The sequence below is a fragment of the Hyperolius riggenbachi genome, chromosome 3 (genome assembly GCF_040937935.1).
Source record: "Hyperolius riggenbachi isolate aHypRig1 chromosome 3, aHypRig1.pri, whole genome shotgun sequence".
Classification (NCBI taxonomy): Eukaryota; Metazoa; Chordata; class Amphibia; order Anura; family Hyperoliidae; genus Hyperolius; species Hyperolius riggenbachi.
Genome location: NC_090648.1, coordinates 84,415,306 through 84,442,553, shown reverse-complemented (window position 1 = coordinate 84,442,553; position 27,248 = coordinate 84,415,306). Strand labels below are relative to the sequence as shown.

Below are 27,248 nucleotides of genomic sequence, written 5' to 3'. Positions count from 1 at the left end.
AGCGACAGCTCCCTGCCGGTGACAGCTGTCCACACGTCTTGCCAGAAAGGCAGAGACGTGGCGGAAGCTGTTTGTGAATGGAGCAGCCCCCGGCCGGATGCGTACTCACGCGGGACTAGCGACAGTTCCGGCGAAGTCGTGGCGACAGCTGTAGCCGGCGATTGAACATGTCAATCGCCTGGTGACAGCTCCGACGGGCGACGGTTCGGGGCGCGCGCATTATACACACGGGTGACCTGTCACCACAACACACGTGTGCCACGTGGCTGCGGCGACGGCTGTACCCCGTATGTATGGGCCCCTTTTCCACTAGCGCGTTTGCGCTAGCTGAATCGCAAAACCGCAAACCGCTAGCGATTTTACAATCGCTACGGTTTGCTTTTTAACATAGGAATCGCGGTAGGTCATTTCCACTACCGCGATTCGTTTTTTACTTGATCGCGATCGCGCCGCGGAGCGACTTTTGCCGCGATTTTGCTATGCAGTGCATAGCATAGCAAAATCGCGGCCGCAAACGTCGGGAAAACGGCGGAATTGCGATTCAGCAATTGCTAGCGTTCAGCGCGAACGCTAGCGACTGCTAGTGGAAAAGGGCCCTAAGGGCTGGTGCACACCAAGAGCAGTTCTGCCATTTTTTTTTTTTAACTACTAGCCGACCGCATTATGCCGATGGGCGTGGCGGAAGCCTCAGGACCGCCTAACGCCGATCAGCGTAAAGTCCTGGGGCTCTGTTTTATTATTATTATTATTTATTAGATTTATATAGCGCCAACATATTACGCAGCGCTGTACAATAAATAAGGTTACAGACAATGATAACAGGGGTGACAGAACAATACAGGTAATAGACAATAGATACAACTAAATACAGGTAATAGCAAAAAGATACACAACACAATGCAGACAGTAGTACAATGCCAGATCATAAACTGGAGTGGTGGTGGTAAAAAGTTCCAAATTCTGGGTAAAGTGCACACAGTTATGTATGATACACAAGGGGAGAGGGCCCTGCCAAAGGCTTACAATCTAGAGGATTGTTTTGCAGGAGATCACACGCAGGCTGTGCACGCATCTCCTGCTTGGTGCGCGGAGCTCCGACTTCAGTCTCTAAACGGCGACTGTTAGACGGCGAAACCGCCGTCTAATTACCCGTACAGCGCTGCGATCTACAGCACACGGTTGTCCCCTCCAGAGGCACAGAGGTGATCGGCTGTCATAGGCTGAAGCTGATCACGGGGATTGGCTGGCAGGGGGAGGGAGGGAGGGAGGGGGGTGTATAATAGTTGAAAAAAAAAAAAAAAACATTAAAAAAAAAACAACACACAAACAAACACAAATAAACAAACATCTGGGGGGCAATCAGACCCCACCAACAGAGAGCTCTGTTGGTGGGGAGAAAGGAGGGGGGGGGGGGAAATCACTTGTGTGCTGTGTCATGTGGACCTGCAGCTTGGCCTTAAAGCTGCAGTAGCCAATTTATCCTCAAGTGGTTAAATGTTTTCGTGGGAAAACTGCTTGGCTAATGTTAGTCAATGGGCTGTTGCGCACCAGAGCGGCTAATTTTTCCCCCAAACGCAAACTCGGGTCCTGCTGCATTTTTGAGATTTTGAAGGAGTTTCTGCCTCATTGTAAAGTATATTTTGCAAAGTGGTTGTGGAGCACTCCTCAGTTTCCAGAGCGGATGTGCCACGGTATGGCCAGCTGCACCCCGGTCAATCAGATGTATGATACAAGAGAACCGGCACCATCCATTGTATATAGCTCTTTTATTCGCTTGTCAAAAGCATAACAGCAGTCAATGCGACGTTTCAGGGCAGCCGCCCCTTTGTCAAGCTATGCTGTGCAGAAAAACAATCTACAAATGCATCACAGCAAACATATATACCCCAGCAGCATCCCAAAGCAACCTATCACATACTCCCACATCTATCTAACCAATCATAGGGTCTCACTATGTGCGGACCTGATGGGAGACCTGTGCTCCGGTTATGCAATTGGAGGATTCAAACGGAGCTCTACACCTCCCCTCCTACCTCTCCAACGGATGCCCACGTTCCGGCGCACCCCTTGCGCTGAAGCCACTCCCCCCAGGCCGCCGATCCGGCGGACCTGATGGGAAACTGGACAAACGTGACGCGCAGTGCGGAGAAAACTCCGCCCATCTCGTCACCCAGCGACGACAGACGCAGGCGGCGTTGCTAACGCCGCTCGGCGCTGTTGATGTAACTAAGGGGGGCGTCGGCCAAGGCAGCCAATGGGAGGAAATCACCACATTCCTTAACTCTCTGTGCGCCTGACTTTGCATATACTACATATACTACATAGCCACACATAATCTAAAACTCACTGCGGGGGGCGGCCAGAGGTTGAGTGACAGACAATCTAACCTATATCATAAATACAATAGACATAGGAAATAACGAACAGTTCAAAAATCCCAGATCCAGCAATATCCCCATTGAAGGCTGGTACCGCCCACATAAATCATGTAGGCAGCAGCAGCCCTCACTCAGCTCAGACCAGCTCAGATACACATAAGTCTTATTGATAGATTGGGCAGCACAAAATATAACAAAACAAAACAAAAACAAACAAAAGCATATCTCATACGCAGAAGCCAAAAATCAAAAGTCAGAAGCTGGTCACGATGGAACACGAGACCCATTTACTAAAAGTCTTAAATAAATGGCAATAAATCAAATTCTCTATTTAGGCCCCTTGGTTCCATCGTGTCCAGCTTCTTAATCCAATACGCCTCTCTATACAACAGTTTTTTAACTCTGTCCCCTCCTCTCCTTATGGGGCCAACCTGTTCAATGATCATAAACCTCAGTTGACTTACATGATGTTTGGCCTGATAGAAATGATAGGCCACTGCCTGATCAGTTAAGGATTCCCTGATCGCATGTTTATGCGATGACAGTCGTTTTTTTATTTTTTGTGTGGTCTGTCCCACATATAACAGGCCACATGGACATTTCAGTGCATAGACTACGAAACTGGAATCACATGAAAAACATCCATTAACTTTAAATTTAGTACCCCTGTGGGGGTGTACTATATGATCACCCCTAATCACAGAGTTGCAATGGACGCAGTTCATGCACGGAAATGTCCCTCTACGAGTGGATCTAATACAATCCGTAGAACTAGTGTCTGCATGAACTAAACGATCACGCAGATTAGGGGCCCTCTTATAGGAAATAAGTGGAGGATTTTTGAAAAATCGTATGTCAGGGAAGGCTGCTCTCGGACAGCTTCCCTGACAGGGACATTTCCGTGCATGAACTGCGTCCATTGCAACTCTGTGATTAGGGGTGATCATATAGTACACCCCCACAGGGGTACTAAATTTAAAGTTAATGGATGTTTTTCATGTGATTCCAGTTTCGTAGTCTATGCACTGAAATGTCCATGTGGCCTGTTATATGTGGGACAGACCACACAAAAAATAAAAAAACGACTGTCATCGCATAAACATGCGATCAGGGAATCCTTAACTGATCAGGCAGTGGCCTATCATTTCTATCAGGCCAAACATCATGTAAGTCAACTGAGGTTTATGATCATTGAACAGGTTGGCCCCATAAGGAGAGGAGGGGACAGAGTTAAAAAACTGTTGTATAGAGAGGCGTATTGGATTAAGAAGCTGGACACGATGGAACCAAGGGGATTAAATAGAGAATTTGATTTATTGCCATTTATTTAAGACTTTTAGTAAATGGGTCTCGTGTTCCATCGTGACCAGCTTCTGACTTTTGATTTTTGGCTTCTGCGTATGAGATATGCTTTTGTTTGTTTTTGTTTTGTTTTGTTATATTTTGTGCTGCCCAATCTATCAATAAGACTTATGTGTATCTGAGCTGGTCTGAGCTGAGTGAGGGCTGCTGCTGCCTACATGATTTATGTGGGCGGTACCAGCCTTCAATGGGGATATTGCTGGATCTGGGATTTTTGAACTGTTCGTTATTTCCTATGTCTATTGTATTTATGATATAGGTTAGATTGTCTGTCACTCAACCTCTGGCCGCCCCCCGCAGTGAGTTTTAGATTATGTGTGGCTATGTAGTATATGTAGTATATGCAAAGTCAGGCGCACAGAGAGTTAAGGAATGTGGTGATTTCCTCCCATTGGCTGCCTTGGCCGACGCCCCCCTTAGTTACATCAACAGCGCCGAGCGGCGTTAGCAACGCCGCCTGCGTCTGTCGTCGCTGGGTGACGAGATGGGCGGAGTTTTCTCCGCACTGCGCGTCACGTTTGTCCAGTTTCCCATCAGGTCCGCCGGATCGGCGGCCTGGGGGGAGTGGCTTCAGCGCAAGGGGTGCGCCGGAACGTGGGCATCCGTTGGAGAGGTAGGAGGGGAGGTGTAGAGCTCCGTTTGAATCCTCCAATTGCATAACCGGAGCACAGGTCTCCCATCAGGTCCGCACATAGTGAGACCCTATGATTGGTTAGATAGATGTGGGAGTATGTGATAGGTTGCTTTGGGATGCTGCTGGGGTATATATGTTTGCTGTGATGCATTTGTAGATTGTTTTTCTGCACAGCATAGCTTGACAAAGGGGCGGCTGCCCTGAAACGTCGCATTGACTGCTGTTATGCTTTTGACAAGCGAATAAAAGAGCTATATACAATGGATGGTGCCGGTTCTCTTGTATCATTGTAAAGTATAAGAACGTGGAAAACTGCTCTGAAAAACTTTAAATTAGAACGGTTTTCCAGGCGTTTTTGTTACAGAAGCTGTTCAGTTACAGCTTTACTGTAAAAAATATAAACTCTGCTACACAAAAACGCTCCAAAAAATGCTTGGCATGTTTAGAAGATTTCTCTAAACATGCCTAGGATCGCACTGAAAAACAGCTTCAAAAACCACTAGCGTTTGCGGATCCGCTAGCGGTTTTTGGTATGCACCAGCCCTAACACTTAAATGTCATTGTCTTGTATGCATTGCCGCTGTTTGGGGCTTGCAGCCTGGATGTGGGATTCCCCTAAGCCTGTAAGGAGAGTGATGTGTAGGCTGCCATATTTATTTCCTTTTAAGCAATACCAGTTGCCTGGCTGTCCTGCTGATCCTCTGCCTCTAATACTTTTAGCCATAGACCATGAACAAGCATAAGCAGATCAAGTGTTTCTGATATTATTGCCAAAACTGACAAGATTAGCTGCATGCTTGTTTCTGGTGTTATTCAGACACTACGGCAGCCATATAGATCAGCGGGGCTGCCAGGCAACCAGTATAGTTTAAAAGGAACTCTATTAGCCCTCTTCATTCTTTCCCTCTACCTAGTATCACAGAGACCCCAGACAACAGAATACCCAGGCAGCTCGGGGTGACCCAAAACTACTAGGAAAGTATAGGGGACTAAAAGAGACCAAAAGGCCCTCCTACTAAAAAGCAATGCTTGGTGTGATTTGCCTTCTTAAAGGGGAACTATGGTGAAAAATTGTAAAATTAGTAAATTGTAAAAGTAGTACGTTTCTTCCAGAGTAAAATGAACCATAAACTACTTTTCTCCTATGTTGCTGTCACTTACAGTAGGTAGTAGAAATCTGACAGGTTTTGGACTAGTCCATCTCTTCACAGGGGAGTCTCAGCAAGGCTTTTATTCTTAATAAAGATATTTCCTAAAAAGGATTTAAACAATGATGCTGGCCAGCTCCCCTGCTCGCTGCAGTTTTTTTGTGCTGAGCGGTTTGTAAAAGGGCATGTAACCCGAAACAGCGGGCTGTAGCTGTTAAACAACATTTTATAGATCTTCAATAAAGCTGATTTATACTTGGATGTGGTGCGGACCATTATCTTTCAACAAGACGGATCTTCACACTGTTGGTACAAGGGGTTGGTTCTCGCACACCCACAGTGGATTGCCGAGGTGCTCATCCATCTCTCTTGAATCACGCTACCAAGTTTTTTTTGGCAGTTGGACAGAGCAACTGCCATTCACCAAGTGCTTTTGAAAATAAATAAATCCCTGAGAATCCCCTATGAAGAGATGGACTAGTCCAAAACCTGTCACTTCTGTCAGATTTCTACTACCTAATGTAAGTGACAGCAACATAGGAGAAAAGTAATTTAAGGCTCATTTTACTCTGGAAAAAAAACTACTTATTTGTTTATGTTTGCACATAATTAAAATTTTACAATTTTTCGCCGTAGTGCGCCTTTAAAAAAAAGAATGCATTTCGGATAATTCAGCTTTAAGTGAGCAACTGTGGTCTCCCACAATGCACTGCTACTGAATATGCAAATTATCTCTATGCCATGTAGCCAGGCTTACATCCAGAACCGCTGGTGTATAGCAAGCCTATAGCTTATAAATTTTACAGAGCTGCATCAACCCCACATGCAGACAGCCTGTTTTGAACTATTGGTCCTTCTCAGTACATGGCAGGGATTGATATGGCACTATGGGATCGGGCTTGGACCAGTACAACACAGTAACCAAGCATCTTGGGGTGACTCAAACCACTAGGAATGTATAGGGGGCTAAAAGAGACCAAAAAGCCCTCCTACTAAAGAGCAACACTCAGAGGGTAATTTGCCTTCTTTAAAACAAAAGGAATTTGTGATTAATCCCTTAATTATAGGTACGCTCTGCAGTGTACCACACCTTCAAAAGTTGGGCATTTTAAGGTGGCCATACATCTGTCTATTAGCCGCAACATTGACCATCAGATAGATCACAAATCTCCTCAGAGAAGGATCCATTTAGCCAGCCCACACACTGCAACCGATCTCCAATAGGTTCAGCAATCTATCGGTGGGTGTTGAGGACATACACTTAAGAGGAAACCAGCCGGGCCAGTCTGACGTCAGGAAATCAAAAGCTGTTACCGTTGCAGACCCCATCGAGTCTTTGCAACCGAGATTGATTGTGTGGCCATGTTGCGGCACTGTTACTCCTCTGATTTTATAGCATTATTAGATTGGAAGGTCGATCGCCTACCCCCCCCCCCCCCCCCCCTCCCAATCAAGTAATCCATGAGCAGTGTTGCAAAATTTCGGCAAAAGCATTTTCGCATTGAAAATGAAATTTTTATTCCGAAATTTTTTTTCACGAAAAGACACTAAAATTTTCAGGTTTTCGCTTTCGAGATTTGCCATGTCAATACACTAAATTTTTTGCATTTTTGCCTAATGGCTGCCAACTTTCGTGGTTAATAGCAGAGTCCCCTTACATGCCAGAAACACCAAATTTGCAGGGTATGTGGAGGGGGAAAGCAGGTACAAAAAGGAAATTTTTTTTCAAAAAGATCTTATAGTTTTGAGAAAATTGATTTTAAAGTTTCATAGGAGAAAAGTATACATTTAAATGCAGTAAATGACAGATAATGTAGCAAACCTAACGGTAGTGTAAATTTACATATATCAAAAGAAAGAGCAATGAATTTCATGCCGGGGTTTCCAGGGGGTCCGTACACAGTGCAGTTAGCATGTAAGAGGGCTTGTAAGAGGGCTTAGCTAATAACTGCAAAAATCTGAAATTAGGCAAAAAAAAACGCTGAAATATTAGGGTGAATTTTCGCTTGTCAAAGCGAAAATTGTACTTATTTTTGCGGAAAATTAGGCGAAAAGAATATTATAATTTTCGCTCATTACTGTCTATGAGCACCCTTACTCCCAGCAACAAAACCATTGTTTCCTTATTGGTTAAAACCTGATTGGTTGCTACGGCAAACTGCTCCAGTGTGTTGTGTAGCCTGGCTTGATAAATTAGCTCCTCCCACTACAATGAGTTGGCCAATATTGCTTGAGACATTATTTGCTTACCCGATAAAAGCGTACAGTAAACCTCCTATATATTAAATACATAAAGCTGTATAAAGAACAATCCAGTGGGTCCGCACACTCAAATGTAACCAAATCCTTGTTTATTCAGCTATCCTGACACTGACCCATTCCATAACCAACAAATTGTTTCGTGGCGCTGGGGTGGTCCCCTTTGTCAAGGTTAACAGCACCAAATGGTAACGATAAAGCTGTATAAACACCATACATTCAAACCTGCCTTCTCACCTCTCGCAGTTTCTTGGTATAATCCGCAGCTGCGTCCTCTACAGACAGTGAAGGGTCAACGGTGATGAACTGCGATTCTGAAAGTATTCCAAGAGGAACAAGCTGACGCTGGGATAAGAAAGAAATGGAAGTGAATACGATTATGTCCTTTAAATTAATAGATTAAAAAAAAAAAAAAACAAAGATGATATTAACGAACCTCATGTGACTCTATACTGCCATCTGCTGGACAAACTGTAGTTGATTCACCCTTGTGGTTGTAATGTAATGTACAAGTTGGTACCAGCTAAACCACAAGTGGAGGAAGATGCAGGCCTAGAGCGGCTGAGACTGCGGCTGGCAGTGGTTGTGTTCTAGGAAGCTCATACTTGCCCACACACACCACTGGCAACCAGTAATCTGCTGCACACAGGTATGTCAATTAAACAGTAGTGGTTATATACTTGAAATGCAGGGATAAAGTGTGGATTTGCATTACTAAATCTTCCTTAAAGGAGGAACTCTAACCAAGGATTGAACAATCAGAAGCTGATGCCCCCCTTTGTCATGAGAAATCTTTACTTTGTCCTGATTAGATCATCATGGGGGGTTGTGTGGCTGATATTGTGGTGAAACCCCTCCCACAGTGTGATACCACGGTCCTGACAGTTTGCGGTCTGTGAACCTCGTAGCATTGTGGGAAATGACAACCGTTTCCAAATGCCAAGTAAGCAGTATCTCCCTCTGTGTATAGAACTCTGAGTAATGAACATTCCATACAGATCACCTGGCAGAACTAAATCTGTAGCCGCCTGTGATTAATTTCAGAATGTAAATCACGGAGAGAAAGATTGTACAATGGGCAAACACTGACTTACAGTGGGGTGTGAAAGTTTGGGCAACCTTGTTAATCGTCATGATTTTCCAGTATAATTTGTTGGGTATGACATATAGGAGACATACACAGTGATATTTGAGAAGTGAAATGAAGTTTATTGGATTCACAGAACGTGCACAATAATAGTTTAAATAAAATTAGGCAGGTGCATACATTTGTGCACTGTTGTCATTTTAGTGATTCCAAAACTATTAAAACTAATTTTTGGAACTCAAATTGGCTTGGTAAGCTCAGTGACCCCTGACTAGGGATGGTCGCTGTATTCCGCGATTCCGGACGGAATTTGGTGATTCCGGTTCCGATATGACGGAACGGAATTGCTATAGCTCTAAAACGGAATTCCGCGGAACATTTTTAAATTCCGCTGAATTTTACGGAATTCAAATTTATTTCCCCAGCTAACTAATTTCTACTTGATAACTTTCCTTCCTTCCTCCTTCCCTCATCCCTTCCTCCCTCAGGGAGGAGGGTTTCATCTTCCAGGGAATTGTATTTCAAAAGCCAGCTTACATACCTTGGCTGGGAATTGAACCCAGTTCTGAGTGCGTGGTAGGTAGCTTACTTCACCACTATACCACCACCAACACTACATGCTGAAGCCAGCCTAGCATGTACCATTATGATATATCCAAGAGAAAAATTAGCTTGCTTACGGAGTTGTAGCATGTCAAAAGCCAACTCACATTGGCTGGGAATAGAACCCAGGCCTACCGCTCTGTAGGCTGCTATCCTAACAATTATACCACCAACACAACACACTACAATGCTACATGCTGAAGCCAGCCTAGCATGTACCATTGTGATATACCCAAGAGAAAAATGAGCCTTCTCTCTCTCTCGGACTTGATGCCATTGAACAGAATTTTCAGCTTAAAACCATCAACGGATACCGGCAGAATTTCACAGGCAATTTTGGAATTCCGCCAGATTGAAAAAGCAATTCCGTTCCGACCAAACGGAACGGATTGACCAATTTCCGCCTAAAATTGCGGAAAATCCAATTCCGCGAAAGGGGCGATTATCCCTACTAGAGAGAGAGATGAATCTACCTGGCTATCTGGGGTTCTCTTCGGACAACTGTTGAACACAAAAGGCAAGGCCATGCCTGGGTGGGCTTGAACCACCAACCTTGCAGTTAACAGCCAAACACACTAACCAATTGTGCCACAGAGACTGTGTACCACAAAGACTGTGCACGCAGTTGCTGTTGAATGATTTTATGGGGATGTATGTGTGTATTTTGGAGGGAGGAAGTAAGTCTGCTCCAAGAAGTTTCAGCATGTAGTGTTGGTGGTATAATGGTTAGGATAGCAGCCTACAGAGCGGTAGGCCCGAGTTCTATTCCTGGCCAATGTGAGTTGGCTTTTGACATGCTACAAATCCTTAAAGCGGAATATAACCCAGCATTTCAACTTTGTTCTAAAACACAGGTGTCGAACTCCAGGCCTGGAGGGCCAGATCCAGGCCAGTGTTTAGGATGGACTGAGAAAGAGAGGGTTGTGTTCTTCCTGATGGACCACACCTTTCCTGATTCTGACACATCAATTCATTTGAGCTGTGTCAAAAATGTGTGAGGACCTCAGCCCTCGAAGGACCGGTTTGACATCCCTGCTCCCTGCTCTAAAACATTATTTACAGCATATTATATGCAACCAGCATTTTTTTTTTTACTAGACCAGCATTGGAAGGGTTACACACAGAGCTTTAAAGTTCCGTGGAGAGAAATGCTGCCGCAGCCGAAGTTTGGATCGATACATTTAAGTAAACACAATGTAACAAGTGAGGAATGTTACACACTCTCTGACTTTGCAGGAGCTCCTATATGATATATTTAACTGACATTTTTAGTCGTAACAACCAACGCTTTATACAGGAAAAGCATGACGATTAACAAGGTTGCCCAAACTTTCGCACCCCACTGTATATATAAATTAATTTTGAAAAAAAGAAAAAAAAAAAAAAGAAATTTTATTCATCATGTTATTTTCAATACAGTTCCTCCTTAACCTCCTTAGCGGTAACCCCGTGTGTGACACGGGGTAAGCCGTCGGAGGGTGCCGCTCAGGCCCTGCTGGGCCGATTTACTTAATTTTTTTTTGCTGGACGCAGCTAGCACTTTGCTAGCTGCGCCAGCACCCCGATCGCCGCTATCCGGTGCGGCGCGCGCCCCCCCCCCCCCCCAGACCCCGAGCGCTGCCTGGCCAATCAGTGCCAGGCAGCGCCGAGGGGTGGATCGGGTCTCCCAATGACGTCGCTGACGTCATCCCGCCCCGAAGCCCTCCAGGAAATCCCGTTCTTTGAACGGGATTTCCTGATCGGTGATCGCCGAAGGCGATCGAAGCGGGCGGGGGGATGCCGCTGAGAAGCGGCTATCATGTAGCGAGCCCTCGGCTCGCTACATGATAAAAAAAAAAAAATATATATTTTTCATACCGCCAAGGGGGTTAAGATGTAAATGGGACTGATCTGAGCACTGTTCTAGCAGCCATATTTCAATAAACATAAAAATAACCCAGAATTCATTGCAGAAGCCAGGAACCCATGTAAGCATCATACAGAGAGAGAGTGAGCACCTACCATCCAGAGACCATTATATACTGGGTACATCATACACAGCAAACCGTGGCATGCTAAGAAACATTAACGTGGACCTGAACTCTTGCACAGGACGCAAGGAGAACAGAGAAATGCACCCTGAGTGTTTTTAGAGAAGAACCTGTCTAATTCACCCTCATCTTCAAGTAATCAAAAGTGTAATTTCATCTCTCAGCTATGCCAACACAGAATTCAGCAATCTGACACAGCCAATATGTAAACATAGGATGTTAACCCTTTGCTTCAATGAGAGCAGGAAGTAGACACTGCAGAGTTAAAGGGAACCTTAACTGAGAGTGATATGGATGTTTCCTGTTAAACAATACCAGTTGCCTGGCAGTCCCAGCTGATCTCTGTGACTGCAATAGTGGCTGAATCACACCCTGAAACAAGCATGCAGCTAATCCAGTCTGACTTCAGTCAGAGCACCTGATCTGCATGCTTGTTCAGGGGCTGTGGCTCAAAGTATTAGAGACACAGGATCAGCAGGAGAGTCAGGCACCTGGTATTATTTTAAAAGGAAAAATCCATATCCTTCACAGTTTAGGTTCCCTTTAAGGCAGAAGTTCTGAAAGCTGTAACAAAGAAATGCTTTTCTTTAAAGGTTATTATGCTGTTGCTTATCTTTTAGAGCAGAGAGGAAATTCTGAGTTCAGTTCCGCTTTAAAGAAAACCTGTAACTTTAAAAACCTCCCCTGGGGGGTACTAACCTCGGGTGGGGGAAGCCTCCGGATCCTATTGAGGCTTCCCCGGTCCTCCTCGATCCCACGGCAGCGGAGATAAAGCTCCAGGACCTGCGGGGATGTAAATATTTACCTTCCCGGCTCCGGCGCAGGCGTAGTATCAGCTCTCCGCTTTGGAGATAGGCGGAAATAGCAGATCGCTGTCGGGCCCCTCTAATGCACAGGCGAAAAAAGCTCCTGCGCCTGCGTAGTAGAGCGGACCCGGCAGAGATCGGCTATTTTTGTCCATCTCCGTGCAGAGAGCCGCAACAGCGCTACCCGCTGGAGACAGGAAAGGTAAATAAATCAGCGCTTCTCAGGCTTGTTGAGTGAGAACTGCTGGACACTTTGGGGGAGCCAGCGCTGGACTGCCTGCAGCTACAGGGGAGGGGGAAGCCTCATTGGCACCCTGAAGCTTCCCCCTACCGAGGTGAGTACCCCCCAGGGGACTTTTTTTGTTACAGGTTCTCTTTAACCTAAACAGGAAACTTGATGATGGGGAACTAGAGACCATGGGGTTGATACACAAAGTTGTGGTAATACTGATGTGCACAGACAGCACACGGTAATATTACCGTTCCCACTAAAAGCAGGTTACAGCGAGTTATGCCATTAGCACGACTCACGGTACTCTAGTACTGCGGCCGTTGCTATGATGGTGTGCGTTCTAAATGCTGTTACCATAGCAATGCCCTGGTTAATCAAATACCGTGGCTCACGCTAACAGCATCATTCTCGGAAACCGGCTGGCGGTAGTAACAGTATTATTGTCGTGCAGAATATTACCGCAGCTTCCTGTATCAACCCCCCATTGTAAGTTCATCTATTGATCCTAAAGTCCTACCCCAGGCATACATTACTGTGTAGCAGAACTAGTTTTATCTATGTAGAAACGCCTTAATTAGATGATGGCAATCAGTTTTTAAGCATCTGTCCAGGCACCTCTTCACCAGCCTCTTCTTCCCATACTAAGGCTCAAGCTAGTGACACTTGTGGATCAAACTAACCCAAGGTGCCATCAAGGACCATCTTAGGCACGACTCCAGCCTGTGTACAGGACCCCAAGGAGTCTGCAGTGTTATCACATGTGGCAGTGTGCCTCTCCTAGCTGTCACACGGAGAGAGATAAAGCGGGAGCCTGCACTGTGATCACATCTGCGGAGTGCCTCTCCTGGCTGTCACACAGAGATACAGCGGGAGCCTGCACTGTGATCACATCTGCAGAGTGCCTCTCCTGGCTGTCACACATAGAGATACAGCGGAAGGATTTGTCAGGCAGCAGGAGCGACCTTTCACGCTAACTCGGATGCCTCAGGGTTGGATTTTATGATCTAGGCAGGTATTCCAAGCCATAAATAATACCCACTTGTCCTTATGCTGTAATTCATGGTGCAAGCTGGAACATAGTGCGTAACCCTGCGGCAATGTATGGGGTATATTGTGTATCAGAAATATTTCTACTATGCTTGGCCCACTACTAATCTCACGTTTTCTCAAAAATAAATGAAAAATAAAATATTTAGGTAGATTATGAGTGAGATAGATACACACACACACACACACACACACACACACACACACACACACACACACACACACACACACACACAAAAGTTTGGGCAACCTTGTTAATCACCATGATTTTCCTGTATTAATTGTTGGTTGTTACGATAAAAAATGTCAGTTAACCTCTTCACCACTGAGGGGTTTTACCCCTTGAGCACCAGAGCAATTTTCACCTTTCAGCACTCCTTCCATTCATTCGTCTATAACTTTATCATTACTTATCACAATGAAATGAACTATATCTTGTTTTTTTCGCCACCAATTAGGCTTTCTTTGGGTGGGACATTATGCCAAGAATTATTTTATTCTAAGTGTGTTTTAATGGGAAAATAGGAAAAAATGTGGGAAAAAAATGTATTATTATAGTTGTTAAATAATGCATGCTACTGTAATTAAAACCCATGAAATTTGTTTGCCGATTTGTCCCGGTTATAAAACCGTTTAAATTATGTCCCTATCACAATGTTTGGCGCCAATATGCGGCAAACATCTACTGAAAAGCTTTATGGAGATGAAGATTTCATTTTTCAGCACGACCTGGCACCTGCTCACAGTGCCAAAACCACTGGTAATGGTTTACTGACTATGGTATTACTGTGCTCAATTGGGCTGCCAACTCTCCTGACCTGAACCCCATACAGAATCTGTGGGATATTGTGAAGAGAAAGTTGAGAGACGCAAGATCCAACACTCTGGATGAGCTTAAGGCTGCTATCAAAGCATCCTGGGCCTCCATAACACCTGAGTAGTGCCACAGGCTGATTGCCTCCATGCCACGCCGCATCGAAGCAGTCATTTCTGCAAAAGGATTCCTGACCAAGTATTGAGTGCATAACTGAACATAATTATTTGAAGGTTGACTGTGTTTTAAAAACACTTTTCTTTTATTGGTCGAATGAAATATGCTAATTTGAGATAAGAAATTTGGGTTTTCATGAGCTGTATGCCAAAATCAGCAATAAGAAAAACAATAATAGGCTTGGATTACTTCAGTTGTGTGTAATGAATCTAAAATATATGAAAGTCTAATGTTTATCAGTACATTACAGAAAATAATGAACTTTATCACAGTATGCTAATTTTTTAGAAGATCCTGTACATATATATACACACCTCCTGCATCCGCCCTTTTCTCACACAGGAAAGTACCAAACTGCAGGTGGATGCCCTGATTATTTCACGACTATACTATTGCAACTCTCTGCTCTGTGGCCTCCTCGCTAAATTGTTTAGCCCCGGGACAGTCCATTGTGAACTCTTGCACAGGACACAAGGAAAACAGAGAGAAATGCACCGTGTGTTTTTAGAGAGAAAAGCATGTCCAATTCCCCCATCTGTAAGTAATCACAAGTGTAATTGAGCTCTCAGCTGTGTCAGCACAGAAATTCGGCGTCCCTCAGCAGACAGCTGATATGTAAACACAGGGTGTTTGTTAAAGTAGGAAGTAGAGACAATGCAGATTTATTGTAGGATTTGTATCAGCTGTAACAAAAATATATTTCTCTTTTAAGGTCATTATGCTGTTGCGTATCTAGACTCTAGAGTAGAGAGTAGAGAGGAAGTTCTGAGTTCAGGACCCCTTTAATTAACCATTTTGGAGCGAGTGATCTAAGTTGCTCAGGTCTCTCTGTAAAGTGCTATGTGATGTAACTCTTTGTGGTGTAACTTCCCCTACTGTACAGCATATCCTGTTTGCTTCTGGAAGGATTCTTTATGCAACTCTGTGCTAAACTGCTGCAGTCACAGAGACCAGACATCTGAGGTAAGGAGTGTGAAAAGTGCGCAAACATAAAACACTGATTCAGCTGGAATGCTGGAAAAAGGTGAAAACTTACAATTCAATGCTATTATATTATAAATAGAAAGTTTACTTATAATGTGGCCCTTTTACACTTCTGTATTTACAAAAAAGTGTGAAGTCATTTTTTATTTACACTTATGGGCTCAGTTGTCTGTATGTAGGAAAGAGGGTTAAAAGTGCTTTGAGAGGTTTTTTGTTTTAAATTTACTAAAAATGAGAGACCGCCGCATCGCACGGCACCCAGAGACCGCTGCCGCAACTCAGGGCCCACCGTTCCTGTGCAGGATTCCTTTGAAAAGATCTGCCAAGAGCTTGTAGGAAATCTTCTCCTGGCCACACTACCGTCCGTGTACAAAAGCAGCAATACTGCACCTGTGCGAGTACAGCCCGTGCCTGCGCAGAAGCACAAAGTGCCTTGTGCGTTGCTTTTTTTTCTCAGTGGCGGAGGGGACAAGGAGGACATGGGAAGCCTCTTGGATCATGCAGGGGCTTCCCACTACTTAGGGAAGAAGCTTAAGGTGCCCATACATCCGACGATGTATGGGCAAATCGAGCAAGAGACAGATCTGTTGCCGGCCCATACAACGCAGGTTGATTCCCAATCGATTTTAGCATGAAAACTTTTGGGAATCAGCCTTCTGATGCCACCCCTGGCATTGTCTTCCCTAATATAAAATGTGCCCCCCAGTGTCCCGTGCAGTACAGTTTACCTGTCGGTGCCCGCTGCTGGCTCTGCCGCCAAGTCAGGTGATGTTTAGCCACCTTTACTTATTTTCTTCCTAGAGGTTTGCTTTAAAAAGAGGACCTCTAGTGAAAATGTAATAAAAAAAAATAAAAAAAAAGTGCTTCATTTTTAAAATAATTATGTATAAATGATTTAGTCAGTGTTTGCCCATTGTAAAAGCTTTCCTCTCCCAGATTAACATTCTGACATTTATCACATCATGACATTTTTACTGCTTGCAGGTGATGTCAGTGGAAAGAGATGCTGCTTGCTTTTTTGGCAGTTGGAAAAAGCTGTAAACACTAAAAACAGCCATTTCCCACAATGCAATGAGGTTCGCAGACAGGAAACTGTCAGCACCATGGTCCTGACATCACACTGTGGGAGGGGTTTCACCACAATATCAGCCATACAGAGCCCCCTGGTGATCAGTTTGTGAAAAGGTAAAGATTTCTCATGGTAAAAGGGGGTATCAGCTACTGATTGGGATGAAGTTCAATTCTTGGTTATGGTTTCTCTTTAAAGAGGCAATATCACAATTTAATTTGTTGTTTGTGGACATCTGCTGTGCAACCTGATATAAAGAATTGTCTGAATACAGAATACAGTCAAAGAATTTTGCGCAAACTATATAAACTGTGTTTCAGTAACAAAACAGCTAGTGAATGAAATGCTGCTTATTCATGGTGACAGGTCATGCGGGAGGCTGCCAGCCTGCTCTGAGAGGACAACTAAGTTAGCACACAACGACACTCCCTGTAACCTGCACTATTGCACCACCTCAGAATGACTGTACTCAGTGGCCTCCCTGTGACCCACGCAGGGCATGCACAGAACTTGTCTGGGCTTCCTGACTGAAGCTTTTCCAGCAGGAGGGCGGTAATGGCAAAATCAATAAAGGAATTGAACAGAAAAAGGTCTGGGCAAGTTTCTTACAGCTAATGATGCCCGCGGTTATAATTATACTTTGATCTGTGAAAATCATCTAAAGCCTGCATGCGGGAAGAGGAATTCTTCCTCACAGGTAAATCAGATTCCCAGGAGGTTTGTTTTCTCTTAGATCAAACAAATGTAGCTGCACAGGCAGGAGAATTGTCTGGATCCTGTGTAACTACAGTATAATCTAGTTATAGTAAACGCTAAAGGACCGGGAAAAGTAATTTACTATCTCAGAAGTTTTTTTATATGAGAAGTTGTCCTAGAAATGGCCCAGCATGCCCTAGTACATTCTCTGCTGCAAAGGAGCAACCCTGTCCTCCCATTGGAGGTACAGCACAAGCACTTGCACATTTGGTGGACTACAAGGTTAAGTATACCTTAGGGCTGCATAGACAGGCTGGACTAATTTCTGGTACAATATCCAGGGCTCCTTAACCTCCCTGGCGGTAAGCCAGACACAGTGTCAGGCTAGCAGCCGCAGTGGATTGTGTGGCCCCGGGAGGATTTTTTTTTAAAATAAAATTTGTTACATAGTCTTCAGCTAGCACTTGGCTAGCTCCCTGTGCCCCCCAAGTGCCTCCGCGATCCCCGCTGCAATACATACCCCCCAGGGATCCCGCGATGGCGCAGCCTCCCGATCAGCTCCAGGCTTCGCTATGGGGAGGATCGGGACTGCGCATGACGTCATGTCTGATCGTCGCCATAGCGACGACTGAAGCTAATTGGGAAGCTGCGGCTCTCGTGGGATCGGGATTGCGCACTTTCTGTAAATCCAATAAACTTAATCTCCCTTCTCAAATATCACTGTGTGTGTCTCCTATATGCTATATTTAACTGACATTTTTTATCATCCAACCAACAGTTTAAACAGGAAAATCAGGACAATTAATTAACGAGGTTGCCCAAACGTGTACACACACACACACACGGTAAGCAGCCATGTTTTTTGTTTGTAAACACTGCCTAAAACTGGTGATTAAAAGGGAGTGGCAAAGAGGGACCTAGGAGATCACAGTGACTTGATTGGCATGTTTTGTTGTTTGTTATGTTGTACAAATCGGACAGTACAGAAAGGCAGCCACTCGCTTCCAATATCATCCTTGGGCCGCCATCCTCCCCCCCTTAGGTCCTTATGGGATCACCCAAACCGCACATTATCACTACTCAGCCCTGAATTGGCGAATATGGCAAATGGATTAGTTAGTAGTTCAGTACTTCAAGCCCCGCGTACATCGTTCCTATATTCCCATTACATACCTGATACTCTCCATACGTGCTCTCAGGATCCGTGAATGGAACTAGCCTCTCATCGCACATGACCACCTTCCAGCCCTCTGTATTCAGCCCCACTGTTTTGGGCAATTCCCGGCTGAGCAGTTGCACCAGGCTCCCTCCAGACAGCCCCAGGGTGAAGTGACTTCTGCCTCGGGATTCATGGTGCAGGAGCTGTGATAGAGAGAGTGCAAGCTCTGCAGGCGAGGGGAACACACGGATCTGACGGGTGCAGGACATCACAGATCTGGAGCAGGGAAATCACAAACAATGGATCATACCATCTGGCAAGGGATATCTGAAGGTGGCTGTATGAAAAAAACAAGGCATGGAACATAAAAGGCTAATGATTAGGAGAAACAAAGCAGGTCTATCACACTTCACACAAACCAACTAACCACACTTTTACACTCTTTCTTGCCATGGATATGGGTTAGGTGTCTTTACATAAAGCCCTGTAGACGTGTACGAATCATATCGTCCCGCAGGGTTTGGGACTCTATTCCTGGGGGGACATTGCAGGGCCTTGGCAGTACAGATGCATCACTAGCCTGTAAGCTAGAGACAAATTCTGTTGCTACACCAGGGGGTGGGGACCGACAAAGTGCATTCATGTAATTAAGGCGTTGGGTAATTTGGGCGCAGGGTAACAGCTGGAAAAACGCATACATTTGAAATCTGCGCCGGTAGACTTGGGCGCAGGATACAGCCGGTATATGGCTGATCCTGCTGCTGCAGAAGTCCCGGCCGTGTTAATTACTATTCCCCCTCCAGGCCGCCATGGATGGTGGGGGAATGATGTAATTCGGCTTCCAGCGATTGCTGGAGGCCGAATTATTGTGTTTTAAAAGCAACTTCAGCTCCGTCTTCTGATGGCGCCGACGTTACTCAGAGAGCCGTTATAGCTGTAATTCCTATTACAGTCTATGGTGGCGCCGGCTGCTCCCAAATCTACCAGCGCTGAAAAGCACTGCTCCGGAAAAAACGGCCCATCCTGCTCCTGCAAAGCGTACGAGAGATATCGTCGCGGGAGACTTGGGCGCAGGATACAGCCGGTATATGGCTGATCCTGCTTCTGCACAAGTCCTGGCCGTTTTAAATACTATTCCCCCCCTCCAGGCCGCCATGGATAGTGGGGAATAATGTAATTCAGCTTCCAGCGATTGCTGCCGAATTTTAAAAGTAACTTCAGCTCAGTCTTCTGACGGCGCTGAAGTTACTCCCTGTGCGCTGCTATAGCTGTAATTCCTATTATGGCCTATGGTGGCGCCGGCTGCTCCCAAGTCTCCAGTGCTGGCAGCCAAATTACTCTGTTTTTTATCATAATTTGGGCTTCGTCTTTTGACGGGTCTCAAATTACTTGCTGAGCACCTCTATAGCCGTAATTCACATCACAGCATATGGCGGCACCCAAATTTCTACCGACGTTTTATGCCTCAGACTTAAAGACACTGAAGCGAAAAAAAAATGATGATATTATGATTTGTATGTGTAGCACAGCTAAGAAATAAAACATTAAGATCAGATACATCAGTGTAATTGTTTCCAGTACAGGAAGAGTTGAGAAACTCCAGTTATTATCTCTATGCAAACAAGCCATTAAGCTCTCCGACTAAGTTAGTCCTGGAGAGGGCTGTTATCTGACTTTTATTATTATCTCAACTGTTCCTGGACTATTTACTTTTCCTCTGCTAGAGGAGAGGTCATTACTTCACAGACTGCTCTGAAAGACTCATTTTGAATGCTGAGTGTTGTGTAATCTGCACATATTATAGAATGATGCAATGTTAGAAAAACACTATATACCTGAAAATAAAAGTATGAGAATATTTTCTTTGCTGCTAATCTTCTAGTAATTATTCATAGTACACAACCAATTCACTATATCATTTTTTTTTTCGCTTCAGTGTCTCTTTAAGAGCAGCATGTAATGTACACCAAGCTGCAGGTGGAGCAAGTGCAATAAAACAATGCTCTTGGCCACCAAATCGTTATGCCAGGCTGATCACTGACTGGCTTCATTTTAACATTTGAAAATAAGAGATTCGGTATATTCGGCACTATGAGGAAAAATTGTAAAATGTAAAATATGTGCAAACATAGACAAATAAGAAGTACGTTTTTATCCAGAGTAAAATGAGCCATAAATTACTTTTCTCCTATGTTGCTGTAACTTACAGTAGGTAGTAGAAATCTGACAGAAGCGACAGGTTTTGGACTAGTCCATCTCTTCATGGGGGATTCTCAGAGATTTATTTTCAAAAGCACTTAGGGCCCGTTTCCACTAAGAGCGGTATGCTGAAACACATGCACAGCAATGGAAGAGTTTCCACTGCGTGCATGTTGTGAGGAGCAGAGCGATCCGAGAATCTGCAGCATGCTGCAGATTCTCGCACGGCCGCATCCGCGTCCCATCCCCTCCATTGACTTCCGCATCGGGAGATGCTGAAGTGATGCGGCCGGCGGCGGAAGTGATGCAATGCTGCTAGGTAGCCGCATTTGCATCATTTAGTAGTGGAAACTGGCCCTTAGTGAATGGCATTTGCTCTGTCCAACTGCCAAAAAACGGTGTGCAGTAGCAGGGAAGCTGGCTAGAATCAGCATTTAAATCCTTTTTTAGGGAATATCTTCGTTAAAAAAAAAGCCTTGCTGAGAATCCCCTATGAAGAGATGAGCTAGTCCAAAACCTGTCACTGTCAGATTTCTACTACCTACTGTAAGTGACAGCAACATAGGGAAGAAGTAATTTATGGCTCATTTTTCTCTGGAAAAAAGGTACTTCTTATTTGTATATGTTTGCACATATTTTAAATTTTACAATTTTTTGCCATCCTGCCCCCTTAATTTAAATTATGAGAATTAAAGAGACACTGAAGCGAGAATAAATCTCGCTTCAGTGCTTATATTCAGCAGAGGCATGTGTGCCCCTGCTAAAACGCCGCTATCCCACGGCTAAACGGGGGTCCCTTACCCCCCAAACCCCCCTCTGCAAAATCTACGACCAACTTGGTTGTAGATTTTGCTGCTGTTGAGGCAGGGCTAACGGCTGCAGCCCTGCCTCTCAGCGCCGTCTATCAGCAGCGCATCGCCGCCTCTCCCCCGCCCCGCTCAGTGAAGGAAGACTGAGAGGTGCGGGGGAGAGGCGGAGATACGCGCTGACAGACGCGCGCGGGGCAGGGCTGCGGCGGTTAGCCCTGCCTCTATGCGGAAGAGGGGATGCGCTGCACGGAGGGGGATTTGGGAGGTAAGGGACCCCCGTTTAGCGGCGCGATAGTGGCGGTTTAGCAGGGGCACACATTCCCCTGCTGAATATGAGCTCTGAAGCGAGATTTATTCTCGCTTCAGACGCTGTTAAATTTAAATACAAACACATTTTCAGTAGAAAAATATATATATTTACATAGATCTGTACTTGAGTCCTGAAAGAGGGACAAATGAAAAAGAAAGGGGGAGAGGGATTAGTTTCCTAAAAAGGCACCGTCTCTCTAAAAATCGGACAGCTGGGAGCTCTGCTATGCAACTGACTGGGAGTGTAGGAAAGATATTTTAGGCACGGCTGAGTTCTCATGCCCTATAGAAGTAAAATCATCCATGCAATAAGATGCAGTTTGCCTCTACTGAGTATTTTCATGCAGTTTGGATGTAAATATTGTTAAGTAGCCGACTGGAATAAGAAAACTGTATGGGAGGCAAATAAACCCAGCTTCTGTCACCAGAGAGTGTTTCTGGCTGTCAGTTTTCCTGTGAGAAATGTCTCTGTAAACAAGAATGCACTGACACATATGGATGGGGAAATGGCTGCCACCTGGCCTGTGCTTTAATTGCCCAGCAGGAATATTAATGCTGGCAGACAGTGACAAGTGGATTGTTTTGCTTGAAGCTGAGAAAATCTACTGAGAGCCAATCTACACCATGAATGGCACAGACCAGAATTCCCAGTAGCGTCCCAGCCGTTCCCTGCTCCTGTAATCTGTCTCACAGATTTCTCTCATAGGAAGGCCCAGGAAACCTCACAGCTTTGCCAAGGAGAGTTATCTTTGCAGAAAAGTGCTGTGTGTCTTTTGAGGCTGCAAAGAGATCCATCAGTTCCTTGAAGCGTAAAGGGCTTCAGGGGTTGCTGAACACAGGTTAGATTCTAGCCAGAAGCGCCCCCGACTGGTCCTCTCAGCTAACAGCCTTTCTAGAGAGTGTACAAGGCTTTAGAGTGGCCAAAAATGGGTAAGAACAGAACACTGGACTACTCTCAAGGACTACTCCATGGTTCCAATTTGAATACATCAAAAAAGCATTTGGGAGAGGGCAGCCTGCAAACCAGATACAGGGGGAGCGGTTGTAACAGTGGGCAACATCACTGCATTCTTTACATTTCCCAAACAAACAGCGCATTTTACACTCCTGCGTTACATTTGTAACAAAATCGAGAGATCTCTGCTGTTGGATGAAAGGTGGTTCGCCATTAATAATCTACTTATTGAGGAAGTCTAGATTTCCAGAACAAAGCACACGCAATAGTCTTGATTCTTAAAACATTTTTATCCAACATGTAAAAATATCTCTTTAGCAATGAACATTTTACTTGCTTTCAGCACCTTTTTTGAAGTTTCAGAACTTTTTTCCATGTTTAGTATGCTAAGGCTCGTACACATTGCAACATTTCCACCCAACTATTGTCCAAACTTAGTCTGTTGGACGAAAGTTGGGTGTGTGGAAGCGTGACAAGCGACTGATAACTGGCGGCTTGCCCGATCCAACCGGCAGATCAGCCCGATCGGTTGAATGACTTGTACTTGTTTCAAATGCGGCCATATCATGCAGCACGTTGTTTCACAGAATATACAATTCATGTAATCGCTTGGTCGTGCAGGCGGCCATGCAGAAAAGTTGCACGTGAGTATGAACCTTAAGCCAAATACACACTCAACACTGGTCATTTAAATGCACGATTATTAAAGAAAAAAACTTGAAGAAGTTGGACAAGTTATGGCAAGTAAAAGACGTGCAAACGACAAGCCGTTATCACTGATAAGAGGCGACCAACAACTGATAAGATGCAGCTCAAGTCAATCAAACTGTTGGCTCACTTGAGCTGGGTCTTATCAGTCGTTGGTCGCCTCTTATCAGTGATAACGCTTTGTCGTTTGCACGTCTTTTACTTGATAAAGGTTGTCCAACTTCTTCAAGTTGTTGGATAATCGTGCATTTAAAAGACTTTTGTTGACCATGTGTATGTGGCTTTAAAAAGCATTTTATAGAAAAGGAGAAAAACAGGACTGATTATTCATGGGAAAAAAACAAAAAAAACAAAACAAGTTTGAATCAACCACAATGATACTCATGAAAAATGTGAGGCGTTCTAGGCACAGAACAAACTTAACAGTGCGTATTTCCATGTGATTGCCGGGTTTCCTCCATTCACAATATTTTGGATGCTGCGGAATACATTGTAATTGTGAACATATAAGGCAAAAAGCTTTCCGGTTTAAAATAAATAAAGAAGTAAAAAAAAAACAAAAAAAAAAAAAAAACGGGAATGCGGCCCACCTTCAGTTAGGCAGCCACCAATTAAGCCGTGACTGCTCAGCTTGTGGCCGGCCAATGCAAGACACGTGGGGGTGGACCCAGAGTTTGGAACACTTTAGAAAAAAAATGCCATGGCAGTTTTGCTGATGGAGGTGGTGGCGTTTACAACCTGTAACCGTTTATGGGCAAGTTACTGCCACTGACCCTTACTGATCATTGCAGATCTAAAGCTGAATACTCACTTGCAGATGTATCAGGGAACCTCAGAGTGACGCCTCCCAACAAACGAGGCTCCCTGATCCATCTTCCTGCCTGCAGGAACATGCAACATCACGCGCGGAAGTCATCAGTGTTCTTAAAGTGAACCAGAGACGAAGCACCCTCATGTACTTTACCATATATAACAGTGGGAACATTAGAGAAAACACCTACACTGCTCTCTGTTTCATTCTTCACTGCTCAGCTTGCTTGTTATCAGCCCTGATAAAATCCCCGGCTGAGCATTAGTCTTGCTTTGCTATAATGACTCAGCTATAATAATTCCTGAGCAGAGCCAGAAGGGGGCAGGCTTGGGCTTGAAAAGACATCAGAAAAGACAGACTTGGCTATAATGATTCCTGAGCAAAGCCAGACTGAGGCCTGGTGCACACCAAAACCCGCTAGCAGATCCGCAAAATGCTAGCAGATTTTGAAACGCTTTTTGTTATTTTTCTGTAGCGTTTCAGCTAGCATTTTGCGGTTTTGTGAAGCGTTTTTGGTGTAGTAGATTTCAGATATTGTTACAGTAAAGCTGTTACTGAACAGCTTGTGTAACAAAAACGCCTGCAAAACCGCTCTGAACTGCCGTTTTTCAGAGCGGTTTGCGTTTTTCCTATACTTAACATTGAGGCAGAAACGCATCCGCAATCCAAAAAATGCCTCACCCCGGGAGTATGCGTTTCTGCAAAACGCCTCCCGCTCTGGTGTTAACCACCCCATTGAGATACATTGACCAAGCGTATGCGCAGCCGCAAGCGGCAGCAGAAACGCTGAAAAGACTCCTATTAGACCTACCGGTAATGGAGTTTCTAAGCGTATTCCGGGACAACAGGAGATCCGGTCCCTCCTCAAATCAAGAAGGATTAAAAGCTCCCGCCCTCCCTCATCCCTCAGTGCATTTAAAAGTAGAACCGACAAAAAACCACCGGAAATGAAGAGAGAAATCTATACACCAACAAGTGCTCCATACTGACTCCCCCATAGAAAGGTGCCCTATAGACAGGGCCGGGTTATAGGCGTTGTCCCGGAATACGCTTAGAAACTCCATTACCGGTAGGTCTAATAGGAGTCTTTCTCTAATCGCATTCCGGGACAACAGGAGAGATAGACAAGAAGTCTTTTAAACAAAAAGACCCACCTAGGGAGGGATCACTGCCTGGAGCACCTTTCTGCCAAACGACTGGTCTTGTTGAGACAACACATCCACTCTATGCTTGATAAACGTAGATGCCGTCGACCAGGTTGCTGCTTGACAGATCTGTTGTATCGTTGCCCCTGCTCTTTCCGCCCACGATGTAGACAAAGAACGTGTGGAGTGGGCTTTAATATCATTCGGTATAGGACAATCACTATTTTGATAGGCCAGAACTATGGCATGCTTAATCCACCTGGCTATTGTCTGTTTCGATGCCTGCTGACCCCTATTCTTGCCCGTGAACAGTATAAACAGATTACTAGACTTCCTAAATTCTCTAGATCTAGATAAATATACCAGAAGTGTACGTCTTACATCCAAACAGTGGAACTCCCTCTCTTTACTATTGGATGAATTGTTGCTAAATGATGGCAAAATAATCTCCTGAGAGCGGTGAAACTCTGAAGAGACCTTAGGAAGATAGGCTGGGTCTAACCTTAGTCGAACACTATCGGGACAAATAATTAAGAACGGATCCTTAATGGACAATGCTTGCAAATCCCCTATTCTCCTTGCCGACGTGATAGCAATCAGGAAGGCCAATTTAAAGGAAAGTAGTTTGATGTCGATCTCCTCAATGGGTTCAAAGGGAGACCTCATAATGTTGTTTAGAACCAACGACAGATCCCACTGTGGGAAGATCTTCTGTTTAACAGGAGTCGATCTTTGAATAGCCTTAAAGAAATTCCTAACTAATTCCTCCTGAGCTAGGTGTCTATCTAATAAAATAGACAGGGCCGAACACTGAACCTTCAAGGTGCTAGGCGCAAGGTTCATTTCCCAGCCATCCTGAAGAAAATCTAATACTGAGCTAGTTAATTCCCTGTTTCTATCTTTAGTAGCACACCATGCCAGAAAAACCTTCCAGACCTTCCGATAAATTTTCTGAGTCACCGGCTTCCTACATTTCATAAGAGTCTCGATAACCTTCTCCGAGACACCTTTCCCTCTTAAAATTACCCTCTCAGGATCCAAGCTGCCAGTTTGAATAAGTGGGGCTTGGGATGTTTCAGGGGCCCCTGCATCAGTAGGTCCTCTCGCTCTGGGAGAGGATACGGAGGTTTCTCCGATAATCTTAGCAGGGTTGCGTACCATGACCTCTTTGGCCACATAGGGGCAATTAGAATCATCCTTACTCTTTCTTTTTGAAGTTTTACCAGTACCTGAGGAATGAGAATCAGTGGAAAAAAGGCGTAACATAGACTGAAATTCCATGGGAGACTGAGTGCGTCCAATCCCAGAGACCCTGGGCTCCTGAAAAGGGAGTAAAAAAGACTCACCTTTGCATTGTCTGGGGAGGCAAAGAGATCTATGTCCGGAACTCCGAAAATCTCTGTTACCTCTGAAAAAGTCTGTGAATGGAGGCTCCATTCTGACTGATTTACTTGGTGGCGGCTCAAAAAATCCGCCTCCTGGTTCAATACTCCTTTTATGTGGATAGCAGCTAAAGACAGAACCTTTAGCTCTACCCAATCGAATATTTCTGAGGAAAGGGCCATGAGATCTCTGGATCTCGTCCCCCCTTGTTTCGATAGATAAGCCACCGTCGTGATATTGTCGGAAAAAAACAAAACGTGTCTGCTCTCTATCATTCCTTGAAATGATCTGAGAGCTTCCTGGACTGCCTTCAGCTCTCTGAAATTGGACGACTTTCTCCTTACGACAGGATCCCAGGAGCCCTGTGCATGTTGACCTTGAACTGTCGCACCCCAGCCCCATGAACTCGCATCTGAGAAGATCTGTATTGGGTTCTGCTGCCTC

General features: G+C 44.8%; 1 protein-coding gene across 3 annotated transcripts in view; it reads right to left on the bottom strand.

Moving 5' to 3' along the window:
- PGLS (6-phosphogluconolactonase) overlaps positions 1–27,248 on the bottom strand; it is a 69,222-nt gene that overhangs the window by 19,450 nt on the left and 22,524 nt on the right. For 2 of the 3 annotated variants that reach the window (XM_068274472.1, XM_068274474.1), the window contains exons 2-3: positions 18,500–18,761; positions 8,019–8,126 (exon numbers count right to left, since the gene is read on the bottom strand). In XM_068274472.1, coding sequence (XP_068130573.1) covers positions 8,019–8,126; positions 18,500–18,754 — 363 coding nt within the window. In that variant the 5' untranslated portion in view covers positions 18,755–18,761. Of the gene's footprint in view, positions 1–8,018; positions 8,127–18,499; positions 18,823–27,248 lie in introns of all 3 variants that reach the window. The other variant, XM_068274473.1, reaches the window with a different exon arrangement.